Source organism: Ciona robusta, chromosome 5, assembly GCF_009617815.1.
Source record: "Ciona robusta chromosome 5, ASM961781v2".
NCBI lineage: Eukaryota > Metazoa > Chordata > Ascidiacea > Phlebobranchia > Cionidae > Ciona > Ciona robusta.
The window spans coordinates 7322571-7337095 of NC_143239.1; the positions used below are offsets into that span (position 1 = coordinate 7322571).

Here is a 14525-nt window from a genome sequence, read left to right on the forward strand (position 1 = left end):
CCATGGGACCTGGGATTTAGGCCAGAGTTGGCCATTACCCCAACATTGTATATGCACATTCTATTCTATATGAGTGAGGTCCTACAGTGAGGCACGCCATGGGACCTGGGATTTAGGCCAGAGTTGGCCATTACCCCAACATTGTATATGCACATTCTATTCTATATGAGTGAGGTCCTACAGTGAGGCACGCCATGGGACCTGGGATTTAGGCCAGAGTTGGCCATTACCCCAACATTGTATATGCACATTCTATTCTATATGAGTGAGGTCCTACAGTGAGGCACGCCATGGGACCTGGGATTTAGACCAGAGTTGCCCATTACCCCAACATTGTATATGCACATTCTATTCTATATGAGTGAGGTCCTACAGTGAGGCACGCCATGGGACCTGGGATTTAGACCAGAGTTGGCCTATTACCCCAACATTGTATATGCACATTCTATTCTATATGAATGTAGGTTACCCCAGCACCCAAGGTGCTACCGCATGAACCTTACCAGATATTGAAGCTTCCCCGAAAGTAGGCAACAACGGCTTCATTGGTAATGGATGGGAGATCTTCCCTTGACAGCCCGGCCAAGATAACCTGCGGTCTAACGACACATACATAGCAACCATAGATATCACATAATCTACTGAAACATTTTATTCAACGACAAGACAACACACAACAAATGTGCAAGAAGTAAGAAGTAAAATACAATTGCACACAAATATGATTGTGGGTGGAAGGCAAGGAAGGACCAAGCACCATGGATTTAAACTTTTCATCAAATATTGAAGAAAGAATAACATCATATAACAGTAACATAGATATCATAACAGGTGTCAAACTATTAAAAACATAGGGGAGGCAGGGATAGTTAGACACACAATCCTGTGAAACAAATCTAACTTATTGGTTGTAATGTTTACTGATTAATGTAGTGTAGAAAATTCTAGGCTAAGCCTGCCACCCCAAGTTTGGTGCATATAGATATCATATAACAGTAACATAGATATCATATAAATCACACACGAAGACGAATGGGCACGGTGTGTTCGGCGTAAACCGCGTCGGCTCCATTTAGTTCATCGAACTCATCCTGGGAACATTGTGACATCATAGTAAGTATGATTGTGACATAATAGTAGGTTTGTTCAATTGAGCGCCAGCCATTAAACTAGGATACGGGTCCAAGGTTTGCTACCATTGTGGGTGTATGTGTCCTTGGGCAAGACACTTAACGACAATTTCTCCAACCCAGTGGTCACTAACAGCATATCAAAATTGTCAGCCATACAGAAATATGATTATGGCAGAAGTATCATGATTTTACAAGTTACATACATAATAAGCGAGTACGTGATGTTTGAAACAGAACACCCGTGTTATAATGACTGTCGTTGCCCCACCATGCGAGGATAAATAAGTTACATACGTGGTAACTTGTAAGCGGGCACGAGGTGTATGAAACAGAACACCTGTGTTATAACGACTGTGGTTGCCCCGCCATGCGAGGATAAATAAGTTTTATACATGGTAACTTGTAAGCGAGTACGTGATGTTTAAAACAGAACACCCGTGTTAATGACTGTCGTTGCCCCGCCATGCGAGGATAAATAAGTTACATACGTGGTAACTTGTAAGCGGGCATGAGGTGTATGAAACAGAACACCCGTGTTAATGACTGTCGTTGCCCCGCCATGCGAGGATAAATAAGTTACATACGTGGTAACTTGTAAGCGAGCACGAGGTGTATGAAACAGAACAACCATGTTATATTGACAGTCGCTACGACACAACCATCCATACTACCCACCAATGGTGAATCTTGCAACCTCCTGAATCGAGCAGCGTGCATGAACCGACGTTGGTATTTATAAACGAAGAATGAGATAACGATGATAACGGCAGCACTTATCGCACCGAGTAAAACCCCGACACCCGTAGATATTCCACCACCTGCGAATATTAAGGATACAAAACTGAATTTAATAAAGATCTTATAACACAATCTATTTTTATTCTTTTTAACAAAAATTTTTTACCAAACAAAACTCATAAAATTTTAAATAATTTCTGACCTTGTTTTTTGGGAACAGTAGGTATTGTTGTGTTTGTTTGTGGTGTTGAAGATGTCATAGTGGGTGATTGTGATGTCACAGTTGATGATGTCATAGTAGGTGGTTGTGATGTCACAGTTGATGATGTCATAGGTAGTGTTGATGATGTCATACTGGAAGGCTGTGATGTCACAGAAGCTGATGATGTCATAGATGCTGTTGATGATGTCACAGGTGCTGTTGATGATGTCACAGGCACTGTTGATGATGTCACAGGTGCTGTTGATGATGTCACAGGCGCTGTTGATGATGTCACAGGCGCTGTTGATGATGTCACAGGAGCTGTAATGACATCACAAAGTTATAACGCCGACTCAGCAAAATCAAACTTTCACCTCTAGTGGTCGTTTGTGGTTGGGTTGTTATTTCTATGGTAGTTGTATTTGCTTGATCGTGATTGGCTGTTGAAGGGGGCGTGGCGTGTATGGTGGGCTGTGATTGGTTGGTTATATTCCCAATAACCTCCAACCCTGCTTTAAATTGATTTGATTGGTTCGTTACGTCGCTCACTATATCGCCTCCTGGTGGAAGTTTCTTCTTCTCCTCGTTTATCGTCGCGTTGCCGCGGAACTTTGGACTTTTACGCCTGATGATGTCATAATCATAGTTATGATGTCACACATTATGATGTCACTTACCTATTACTAGCTCCCACATTTTCACCTGGATAAAATATTTTAATTATTTTCAAATTTTTATCAAAAACAAACAAAACTCACCCCCAGTTATACAAATAATTCCGACCAATAAAAACAAGCGTAGAAACATCTTCTGTGATGTCATAATTAATAGTTGTGATGTCACAACGAACTTTTCACCAGATAATTGTTTCGGAATAATTAACCTATTATTACATCACAATCTACACATTATGTCATAATACCTGTTGTGACAAAACAAGTTAATAGGACGAAACAATCGCAACAATTAATGGAAAAATATCTGGCTACATTTTATATGAAATATTTAACACATGGCAGTTACAATATTTAATACACCAGTGTTGCCCACACCAGTGTTGCCCACATAAACGGAAATACATTATAATGCATTGTTGAATGTTTTTATAAGGTAACATTGTAACAGGGAAATTAACATTATGTCCTGTGTTTTATGTTGGCATACATTGATACCATGTACAACCACCAACCAGATTATACACATAGTCACATAATGTATTATAATTGATTCCAGATCCTGCATACCCATGTTAGGCAACTATAAACAAATCTAATATCGACTCCTGACCCGGGAACAACAGTTTAGAAACCGAACCCTCCAATGTTCAAACTTTATCGTTAAACGGCGGCGCTGACAAACACTTGGTGCACAAATACGTGAACCCAAATGTTAGGGGGGTTGACCCCAGGATAGGTTTACGTGACGTTAACGCCGCCGTCACCCCTTCAGTGGCCCCAGACGTTCGGACCAGACCCACGTTATACTTGGTGCTGACGTCACCACCACAGATATAACATAACACGACCTCTGGAAGCGGAATTCGTGGGAGGACGGACTTCGTCGGGTCTTGCTGGAGAAAATCTTTTTGCACAGGGTGCCATTCTGGGGTAAACTTAGGCAAGCACGAGATGCATAAGAAAGTTATTGAGTTACAAATCACTTTAGCTCCTTTCGATGGTTCCTTGTCCAGCACGGTAGGATAGTAAGGAACCCCGGTTCTTAGCTGCTCGTACGATGGTTGGCAATGCACCGGGCACATCGACGGATGATCTTTGTCGGATTTACCGCACGAGTAGCAGAATATTTGGGGTGGTTCGTCGTGTTGTTCTTGTGGTTTCGGAATGGGGGATTTCCCATCTTCTTCATCTGTGGCGTAATCATCACAATTATCGCGAGAATGTTCGTTTAATATTTCTTCGAGTTCAATCTGAAACAACAGATATCAACTACATTATGAAGTTTCGTTGATTTTCAACTTGGAGAGACATCATTGGTGGAAAATAAACAAAAGGAAAAAGCTATTACTAATATTACATTATGCCGACAACAATGTTATCATTGTTTGATCACAAACACAGCATTATGACATCACACACCTGCGACACGGGTTGTCGAATCTCGCATCCACTCGGTCGTTTCAACCAATAAAGTCGTTTCCCTATCGGCATTCTACCTCGTTCGAACGACTCCCATTGTTGCGCAAGAATCGATTTACAAACGAAACAAGCGTCAACCGACCAATCATCTTGCATGGGGGAGGCGCCGGGGGCGGGGTCGTGGTATTCGAGGAACGGGAAGAAAGGGGCATTGTGATGCGTACGTTGGCTTCGTGAGAATAAAGGAGAGACGTTCAACTCGGAGGTGGAGTTGCCGCAAACGAAACAAACGACCGTCGCCATCTAGAATGTAATGGCTGGTTAGTGAGTTCACTAATGGGTTGTAGCGCCCTGGGTATTTAGGTAATGTTCCAACTCTAACCTAAATATCAGAATATGCTTCACTCTAGGATTGTAAACCCCATGCATTTGAATATAAAGTAATGCGTTGGATGTAAATTATACAAAAATATTTGCATTTTATTTATTTATTCTTTTGATTACAATAACACAGCTTATATTTAACTAATATAGCTGTGACAACAAACTAATACATTAACTATAGTAGTTTCATAAAATATTAAGTTCTATATTTATAACTAAAAAAATAACTTATTCTTAAATTGAACATTCTCAAAACAATACAGACATGCCATGATTAGCACTCATAATATACTTGCTTGATAAACCTTTACGCAGCTTGTCACATTAAACTACGACACATGTGCTTATAATGTTTATAAACAAACTTTAAGCTCGAAGAAACGGCGTCGTTTTAATCATTTGTAATCAAAGGCACTCACGGCAAAACTGATTAATCCTCGCGTCGCCTGAACAGCGGTGTTGTGTTTGGTATAGATGTGTGTGTGTGGTTACAGCAAAGTAACGGGGTGTTTGGGTGTAAATACAGGAGTTTAGATAATGAGGCGGTTTAGAAGGTGCTTCAATAATTATTAGGTTATGTATATGCTATGCGGTTATCAACAACTTATGAAATATTGGTAAGTATATGTTTTGGGAACATTTTGCAACTAAATTTACAAAAAAAAGTATAAAAACATACTAGATTTGAGTATTTGTGATCAGACTAACAAAAATGCAGCATATAAAGGTATTTTAAATCTTCACACTCCCCTACGGTAAAAATTTAAAGCGGTTTATAATGTTTTTATGTGTCTTTGTGACATCAGTTATCACGTGACACTAGAACCCGAGAATTCCAAACTCGAAAAGTGTTGGTAAATTATGGTATACGTACGTACTTAATTTTTTGTTTCAGCTTTGTGATTTTATGTTAATTTATTCTGCTTTAATTAAAAGTTATAAAATTATTGATTTTGTAATAAATTGAGTTGGTACTCCCCGATTTCAGGATGAATGTAAACTCCGGGGCGCCAGCTAACGTGTAATAGCATCATGAACTACAATCCGCAAGGTTCGCTACAGAGTTAAAATTTATTAATTTAAAAGAACTGTGAACTAAATACAGTTTTTAAAGATTCCTAATCTACTTGTTGCACACTAGACAAATGTTGTTGTTTTTTCACTTTTTAACATGCTTGGCCTCGATATCGTCCGGCGCCGTGGCTAAGCGGTTAGCGCGCCTGCCCGTAACCCAGAGGTAATAGGTTCAAGGCTCGTCGCTGCTACCATTGTGGGTGTATGTGTCCTTGCGCAAGACGCTTAACGGCAATTGCTCCAACCCAGTGGTCACTAATGGGTTGTCCAAATTATCAGCCATACACAAAAAAATGGAAAAATCCTAAAAAAACAATCACCCACAAAGTAACATACATGGTAACTCGTAAGCTGGCACGAGGTGTATGAACAACCGTGTTATAACGACTGTCGTTTTCCGGCCACGCGAGCATAAAGTAAGTTACATATATATATATATATATATATATATATATATATATATATATAGATCACTCCCCGGTGTTTTGTTGTTCCTCCACTCTGGTGCGCCAATTACTGTTTAGTGCTATCAATGTAACAAATCCGCAAGGTAGAGATATAGAGTTGTACCATTTTTAACATCTAAACTACTGTAAAATAAATATGTTTTTAAAACTACAAAACGGCTGTTTAAGTTTTCTAGATAAATTGCAAAGTATTTTTACCACATATTTAACTTCGCGGGTAAATATTTTAGGTAATTTTATTTTTTTTCACATGCGAATTTTTAATTCTCAATAAAATATTAATAACAGTTTGACAGCGGGCATGAGTACCCTACAACTTCACAACAAACACAATAACTTGTACAACACGTCACAGATTGGTCTCCACTGTAATAGATGGTCGTAATGATAATGTCCGTGATTTTCTATATAAACTACTCGCGCTCTCTGCAAACTTTCGATGGACTTTGGTTTGAATTCCATCGACAAAGTCCGAGTAGAGGATTGGGTTCAGCGCGGAATTCAGCGGAAGAAGGACGACCGCAGATACCGCGTACATGATATCGGGAACCTCGATCCCGCTAAACCTCACGAACACTGTGATAGAGATGGGAACCCAACAACAAAAGTCGGTGACGATTAATCTGATGATCTTCCTTTGCATGGCTGGAGGGGGTGAGGTAATTAGTGTAATTTAAGTAACTTAACTTATTTCTCCCTGCATGGCTGGAGCAATTGCCCAAAAACACAAAACATTGATAATATCTTACCTCTATGTTGTAGCATCACCCTGGGAGAACTGATATCGAAGTGCATCGCGTATCGACGCGCTTTGACGTAGATGATGACGTATGATGACGCAACAAACACAAACGCGGTAAAATTAAAAGCTGCCGTCACAATCGGGTAAGCCCATCCCGTCTCCTGTGACGTCACAAAGAGCTTGGGCGTGCAAACGCTGTTGGCGTTGTAGAATCTGTGCGGACAGTGTGTCGTTCTAAAATGTGTTTTAGCAGCCACGATTTTATTTGACAAGTTTCCTCATGTAGTTTTTACCCATAGCTGGTTTTAACGACTGTGGTTTTGCTGCTAATTCCATTCTCTTCGTTGTTTCAGTTAGTTTAATGTTCGCTATGCTATTTTTTCCTGAATAACTATGATTATGTCACTAATATATGACGTCACTTAGTTATCTTTTTTGGCCTAATTTTACAGGTCAACTCAGAAGCGCCAACGTGCGACTGAAAAAAATACAAACTCCACCCACTGGGTGACTCACCCGGAGTAATATTGCATGTCTTGAAGATCAACCCCATGTTTAGTGGCGAACTTTATCGATTCAAGGTCGTCCCAAGATGTCGCTGTTCGTGCCATGTTAACTTGAACCGTTGTGAGGTTAACAGCAGCGGGGTCAAAGGTCAAAAGTTTGAGAACAAAAGTTTTAGCGATCGCGAAACTGACGTCACCGTGACGAAAGAAGGGACTTTCCATGAGCACAGTATCGGTGAAGAAACGTTGTAGTGGTGGCATGGCGGGTATGAGCGCCGCAACTATGGATATTATCCATATAAAAGATACTATGCTGAGAGCGACACCTACCGGCGGTCGGAATTTCGATTTTAGCGGCTGAAAAAAACAAATGTGAGTTTGAATATTTATTTGGGTGAATGTAACTTATTTATCCTCGCATGGCGGGGCAACGACAGTTCTTATAACACAGGTGTTCTGTTTCTTACACCTCGTGCTTGTTAAGTGCCTTACCTAAGACGCTCACACTGGCACCAGCATCGCGGGTTGAACTCATTACCTCTGGTTAAAACCAATTGCCTAACTTCTGTCCCACGGCGACGGTGCATATAATTATAAAACAGCAAACATTCAACCCATACAAGTAGCCTACCTTGTAAACCGCATAAAGTCTGAACGCAGTTAGTGTGACCATAATCATGACGGATGTCTCAGTTGATACGAACACCATCACCCCCAATACTTGACATGTACCACTGCCCATCCAATGTTTAGCATGGGCGCAAAACTTTCCGCCATATTTGATCCCCATGGACCCCAACACGATGAGATAAACTCCCATAATGAGATCACTAATGGCGAGATTTAAAACCAGAATGTGGTTCGTCCGCAGCGAGGCTGAATAACCTTTACGTAAACTCGCGGGAATGCTTCGTAACTCACCAACAATCACCGCCTGTGACGTAAGGTTCATTAATATGGATCATAAACACCATTATGACGTCATACACTCACCAGATTACCAACAGTAGCAATTATTCCAAATATCCAAAGAAACACACGTAACACAGGGCTTGCTATGATGTCATAATTGGACGACACCATCCCCATGTAACGCTCTGTGAGGTCATCAGGACATTCGTCACTTCCGTCGCTACAATCCAACCTATTGTTCATCACCTGTCACGTCATAATTGATGGTGTCAGAGAAAATGTGGCGTCACAAATAATTATGTCACAGAAATTATTGTGACGTAACAATCACCTGATAACTTTGAACGAACAATGGATCTTTATTGACGCAATAAAAGCGATTGTCGTCGGTACAATTCATTTCATCAGATTGATCAACACAGTGGAAGATTTGGTCGCAAACGTAAACATCTTTAATCGATACCTAAATAATTGACACATGATGGTGATGTGTGCATGACGTCACGGTGGCCATAAATACGCCACATACACGTCATTTAAATATTATGTTTTTAAAAGATTTCTTTCAAAGTCTTAAGTGACACTGTGTATGACTATAAATACGTCATAATGACGTCATACCTACCATTTTCCCACCCACGGTGCCACAGTAGAATCTACCGACACAACCAACTTCATCCGACCCGTTGTAACAATCGATTATTCCATCACATCGTTTATATACAGATATCGTCATCTCGGGGTCTTCAACACAACGATAAATATCAGAACAATTCCATTCATCTACCCCTGTGACGTCACAATCCATCTTCCCATCACAAATCATCGAAGCGTTGAGCGCGATTGATGACTTCATATCCGATTTTAAATTTGTCTAAATTTTTTTTATTAAAAAAATCGATTGTTTGTTAACAATCATAATAGTTGAATGGCAATGCTTACTGTTACGTCACAAGTGGTGGGACGATCCACACAAACGAAGTTTGTTCGCGACTCGCAGTATCCGTTACATTCATCGATGGGTGTGACGTAATGATGTCGTAATAATGACTGACAATCGACCCCGCCATCACACGCGATGCCCTCCATGTTTTCGCATTCGATATTACATCTGTTGTGTGTGGGGGGTGAATACATGGGTTACCACGTGTGTAACTTTGTGGGTGATTGTCTTTATGTATGGCTGATAATTTAGACAACCCATTAGTAACCACTGGGTCGGAGCAATTGCTAGCCATACATTAAAAAAGTTTCCGAAATACTAAGTGTCTTGCCCAAGGACACATACGCTCATATTAGTGTCATCGAGCCTTGAACCCATAACCTCTAGTTTGGGACTAGTGATCTAACCACTGCGAAATTACACAGTCAAGAATAATTAAACATGACAAACCAACCTGCATCGTTGGTTGATCATGTTTTCGTTTGTTGCGTCATCACAAGGTATTGTTGCCAAACAATAAGGTGGTCTGTGACGTAACAAAATGATTAATAGTAGTTATAATATATTTATGTTAATCTCCCTTAGATTGCCGCTCAATATATGAAAAATATATCGTCGCATGAGGATAAATAAGTTCATCCAATCTCACCCATAGCTTACACGTATACATATATTCACACCCATTCACCTCTCATCGCGATAATCCATGCAATCCACCACCCCATCGCACACTTGGTGGCGCGCTATACACTTCCGGTCACCGCACGACATCTGGCCTACGTCACAATGCAGATTGATGTTTCTGTATGACGTAAAAATAAACTTTCAAACAAATTCTAGTAATATCGACGTAATTATAAAACTTAAACAAACAATCAAAGATTTTGTTGTCACGACTTACGTAATCCCGCTTTAACAACTTACGTCATCGTGACGTCATAACAAAAATATATATACAATAATATTACGGTGTAATTTCCCCGATACTTACTGTATATGTTCGAATATAGGATACCGTAGTTGTATCGCCCCGCACACAGGTAAGGGGTGGGAGCACATACATTCATCGGAGAGGTCGCTACAGTCGAACACACCATCACACACACGAGGTATTGGGATCAACATTGCACCGTCGGTGCATTGATGGCATAACGTGGTGTTGATGGTGGAGGGGTGTCTGCGTGGAATAATATGTGGGGATAAAATAATAGGGGGGGGGGGAGATGGGACACCTTTTAAAAAAAACTTCGAAAAAGTATAAAACCATATCCTCACGACTCCCATAGACCGTTGTTAATCGTCTAAAACCCGATCTTTTGGATATTATGTGCTAAAGGTGTCCCATTTTACCCCAGTACTATATGATAACGTGTTTGTTATTTACCTCTCCGAATGCGATATCGAATATCCAAATAATTAAAACAACGAAGAGAATTAGTCGCAATATTTGCTTGTAAGCGAAATAACAGTCGTTAAAACTCGTTATATAAGTCTGGCTGCCAAACCCACATTACCGTATAAATTAACTCGTATTGAGTTATAAACCAACTTACCCCCCGTATTCACCGGATATGACGCACAGATCTTCTCCATCGTCACAATCCTTTACATTGTCCCATAACAATTGTTGGGGTAAGGTACATAGCGCCCCCTGCCTGATACACTTAAACCCCACCCCTCCCATCCACCCAATGTCTTCAACACACCCGTTACAGGAGTTACCGTCACATATAGTTGACCTATCAACGCAATGTGACGTATGCTGGCATCGATAATGGCTGTCGCATGCTACGTCACAAGGGGTGACGTCACCACAGGTGATTGTTCCGTTACAAATATAACCTCGGTCCAATGCACAGCTGTGGTTATGGTGCAGAGGTTGGCAGCTGAAATAGAAATCAAATAAACAAATATTGATGACGTATATGGGGAAAACTTTAACGCAATAAAAATAAATTTACCTAAAACATTGGCCTTTGCACTTGTTGCCTGGGTCAAATATAATGAGAAAGACGTCGCTTATCGATGATTGAGCAACAAAATTGATTAAATAAATAAATGCAACTTATTTATCCTCGCATGCCAAGGCATTGACAGCTGTTATAACACGGGTGTTTTATACAACTTCTGCCCGCTTACAAGTTACCACGTATGTAACTTTATGGGTGGTTGTTTTTATATATGGCTGACAAGTTAGACAACCCATTAGTGACCCCTGGGTTGAAGCAATTTGTAATTTTTGTTTTCTTTCGTTTCCGCTACACCGAAACTTTATTATTCCCAACAAACCCGAAGTTAATTAATCGTCAACCGCAGATAAAATCTTTTAAAATAAATTCAGTTTGTAACTAAATTTAGCCACGCACTGATAAATAATAGATTGGTCGAAAAACGGAAATTGCGTATATAATTAAAACCTGTATTTAATTATTTATCATAGAAATATATTTACTTTCCTCAACCGCTTGACTTAAATAATATTTACCAATCGATTTTCTCGAATTCTGATTCAAAAACTATTTTTGTTTTAAATTTATTTCAAATAATTCATTTTCATTGTTGCGAATTCAATACGTCACAAACCTGGTATATGGATAACATATTCATCTGTGACGTCACAACGCGATTATCATGCCAACAATGGCTATGGTGTGTAAACAGTGAGTCACATTCTGGCGCAAAATTCAAACAATATAACACGTGGTTGGCGGAGGTTTGATATTTGAAGATAAATAAATGAACCAAAGGTGATAAATCGGTCTCGTAATCATAATAACCACATAATTAAGCTTGCCCATTATATAGTCTTGTACTAACCACTTTATTTTTAAAAACCAACACTTTATAGTCTGGCAGACGAAACATGATCGTTTAAATGGGTCCGTAGATTTTGTAGCGGGTTAAATTATAGATAATTGTAGGCTTGTAGCGGTATGAGGTTGGATGGGTCGGATTGATTGATTTGGGGTGAATTATTGGGGAGGGGGCAGTTTGCAGTCAATATGAATATTATCAAATTTAGAAATAGCTAAAATGGTAAACGTGGGCGATAATGGTAAAAGTAACTGAATATAAATGTTACCCATATATATATATATTCGCACCGTTTCGGTATTTACCAAAAAGATTGATTTACTTCACTATTACGTCATCACTCACATGTATTTGGAGTAGTTTGGCAAAAATATTTCTCCAACTTCGTCACTTCCGTCGTAACAATCAAACTTTCCGTCACAAAATTCCCCAGCGGGAATTTCCCTTCCATCGTCACATCGAAAATCTGTCGAAACATTCCGTAGATATGACATCATAGACGAAAACATCACGTGCACATTACGTCACTACATTTCACTACGATGTCGCAATCGTGACGTAACAGATAAGCAACGTAGTTTGAATTCATAGAAAGAATATATTTGCATATTGCTTATACAATAAGCGGGTTTTATCCACTGCCGTTTCGTCCTTGTATTCTATATTTGTATTTTAACTATTCCTCAATCTTCGCCATTGTCGATGGGATAAATTCCGCCGCGGGCGATCGTGAGGGAAATCATGTGTGAAGTCATAATGAACGTTGCTATGGGTGACTAGTATATATTCACCGCCATGCACGCGGAGTAACACCAAGTTCATTGTCAAGGGTGGGGGATCTCATTTATCGATTATGTGGCGTCGATTTATTCGATTTCTTTGCTCGATTTTAAACCGAACACCAAAAACAACAAGTTTCCCACACAAGGTATACCACCCACAACTCTCATTTCCCCACCAGCCCCACCAACCGCCCACTAACCCCATAAACCACAACCCCCACCAACACACGCGTCTTGATTATCCTTCTCACAAACCAATATTTATTTTGGAAATGTTTTAACTTTATATTCTGGTCGCTTCCACAAGGGGTGCTACATTTAGTTTTATCCACTCATATATATTGTTTTTCTTAAGCAGTGTATTACTTTGCCTACGACGTTTCGACGTCATGTTAAGGTCGTCTTCATCGGGGCGATATATATAAGTCTTATATAGCTGTAATAAAGCCAAGCTACATTTTATTGCAACCTTGTTTCCTACACGTATAATTTGAGTTCATTTACCTTGATAAAGACGCCCTCCTGTATACAACAACAAATCTGTAATAAATTTGTCAGAAAAGCTTAATCAGACTTGACATGCCTGCTGGCAGCAACAACCCATGTAACGACTTCGTTTTGCTGCTAATTCTTTTCTCTTTTTTATGCTATAAGATTTTCGCCATCGTATTCATGGGAATAAATAGAAACAAATTTGTTTCGGTCTGTACCCACGTGACGACCATTCATACACGCCTGAGCGCGCACAACCCGGAAGTGACATGCACATACTACGCCAATAAACCTACGTATCAAAATCTACAAAATATGAAAAACTTGCCAAAAATACCCACGAGGACTTCAACAAACCTGTTGAAACGTCATAATAGCCATTGTTACGCGTCAATCATTATAATTACTGGAATTACCCAACCACGTGATTATAACTTATGTATGTAAAACATGAAACGTTGTGTTTCGAGAAAACTCCTGTTTTGACAAAGTTTAGCAAAACTATATTTTATAAACCTTCAATCTGTATATACGGCTAATTTAAGGTGAATTTATAGTCTTAATGTTGGTTTATATTACTTCATTATAACTAATTCAACACACATTACTTACACGTTGCAGTAGAAGCATGGAACGCGAGCAATAACAGCAAACGCTTCATATCGACGCATCGGCACCAACAGAATAACGCTCGCGTCGTCTCAACGTTTCTTTTTTTGCAACAAAATCTCGAAACCTCCGAAACCAAATACCGCGCGCACGTATAGTAGCCATGTTTAATGCGTCACCAAGCGCTTGTCTGGTTGTTTGTGTTTACTCGAACAAATTGGTATTCATGCTCAAAGTTCACGATATTTTATATACGAGCATGTTTCAGACGTTATTGGTTTAGCAGCCACGCTTTTATTTCACATATTTTTATTCAAGTAGTTTTTACCAATAGCGTGTTTTAACGACTGTAATTTTGCTGCTAACTCCCTTCGCTTCGTTGTTTTAATTAATCTGATCAGCGTTATCGTATTCAAAAAAAAATAACCTCATATTATGTTTTAATATTACATTATGCCTGACAACAAACTTTTTACAATACATCGCACGTATTTATTATTTTTGTATGAAATGTTTAGAAATGTTTTTTTTATTCTTATCTCCAAACGTTCCAAAGACAATAGTTTGGCGAATTGGTCGAATGTTTAATATTTAATCGGGGTGTCGGTTTAACATAGGGAAAGTCCCCTGT

General features: G+C 39.5%; 3 protein-coding genes across 6 annotated transcripts; all 3 read right to left on the reverse strand.

Moving 5' to 3' along the window:
* Positions 1–629: 629 nt before the first annotated feature.
* On the reverse strand, positions 630–3047 carry LOC149736190 (uncharacterized). Of its 2 annotated transcripts, none has more exons than XM_089879092.1 (6): positions 2832–3047; positions 2751–2775; positions 2448–2698; positions 2074–2373; positions 1809–1951; positions 630–1091 (listed from the first exon to the last, which is right to left on the reverse strand). In XM_089879092.1, the coding sequence occupies exons 1-6, from the start codon at positions 2893–2895 to the stop codon at positions 1017–1019; spliced, it is 858 nt and encodes a 285-aa protein (XP_089735218.1). In that variant the 5' UTR covers positions 2896–3047; the 3' UTR covers positions 630–1016. The 2 variants fall into 2 exon arrangements, with proteins under 2 accessions (XP_089735218.1, XP_089735217.1); XM_089879091.1 differs by having other exon boundaries at positions 2074–2394.
* Positions 2996–5331, reverse strand: LOC149736191 (uncharacterized). Of its 2 annotated transcripts, none has more exons than XM_089879089.1 (3): positions 4973–5331; positions 4170–4472; positions 2996–4000 (listed from the first exon to the last, which is right to left on the reverse strand). In XM_089879089.1, exons 2-3 carry the CDS (start codon positions 4470–4472, stop codon positions 3398–3400), a joined length of 906 nt encoding a protein of 301 aa, XP_089735215.1. In that variant the 5' UTR covers positions 4973–5331; the 3' UTR covers positions 2996–3397. The 2 variants fall into 2 exon arrangements, with proteins under 2 accessions (XP_089735215.1, XP_089735214.1); XM_089879088.1 differs by having other exon boundaries at positions 4850–5330.
* Positions 5332–6312: 981 nt separating this feature from the next.
* On the reverse strand, positions 6313–14058 carry LOC149736192 (uncharacterized). Of its 2 annotated transcripts, none has more exons than XM_089879006.1 (14): positions 13898–14058; positions 12357–12477; positions 10751–11083; positions 10189–10374; positions 9886–9999; positions 9652–9723; positions 9197–9365; positions 8880–9128; positions 8586–8717; positions 8336–8500; positions 7974–8276; positions 7353–7699; positions 6844–7049; positions 6313–6739 (listed from the first exon to the last, which is right to left on the reverse strand). In XM_089879006.1, exons 1-14 carry the CDS (start codon positions 13944–13946, stop codon positions 6444–6446), a joined length of 2742 nt encoding a protein of 913 aa, XP_089735132.1. In that variant the 5' UTR covers positions 13947–14058; the 3' UTR covers positions 6313–6443. The 2 variants fall into 2 exon arrangements, with proteins under 2 accessions (XP_089735132.1, XP_089735133.1); XM_089879007.1 differs by lacking the exon at positions 13898–14058 and adding an exon at positions 13298–13833.
* Between the last annotated feature and the right edge of the window lie 467 nt (positions 14059–14525).

Coding starts and splice junctions, on each gene's coding strand:
- LOC149736190 (XM_089879091.1), bottom strand. CDS start 2,895: ATGACATCACAGAAGATGTTTCTACGCTTGTTTTTATTGGTCGGAATT. Junction 1,952..2,073: donor TACTGTTCCCAAAAAACAAG/GTCAGAAATTAT, acceptor TAATATTCGCAG/GTGGTGGAATATCTACGGGT. Junction 1,092..1,808: donor GGTTGCAAGATTCACCATTG/GTGGGTAGTATG, acceptor CAATGTTCCCAG/GATGAGTTCGATGAACTAAA.
- LOC149736191 (XM_089879089.1), bottom strand. CDS start 4,472: ATGGCGACGGTCGTTTGTTTCGTTTGCGGCAACTCCACCTCCGAGTTG. Junction 4,001..4,169: donor TTCGACAACCCGTGTCGCAG/GTGTGTGATGTC, acceptor CTGTTGTTTCAG/ATTGAACTCGAAGAAATATT.
- LOC149736192 (XM_089879006.1), bottom strand. CDS start 13,946: ATGAAGCGTTTGCTGTTATTGCTCGCGTTCCATGCTTCTACTGCAACG. Junction 8,501..8,585: donor TGTTCGTTCAAAGTTATCAG/GTGATTGTTACG, acceptor ATGACGTGACAG/GTGATGAACAATAGGTTGGA. Junction 6,740..6,843: donor GGTGATGCTACAACATAGAG/GTAAGATATTAT, acceptor CACCCCCTCCAG/CCATGCAAAGGAAGATCATC.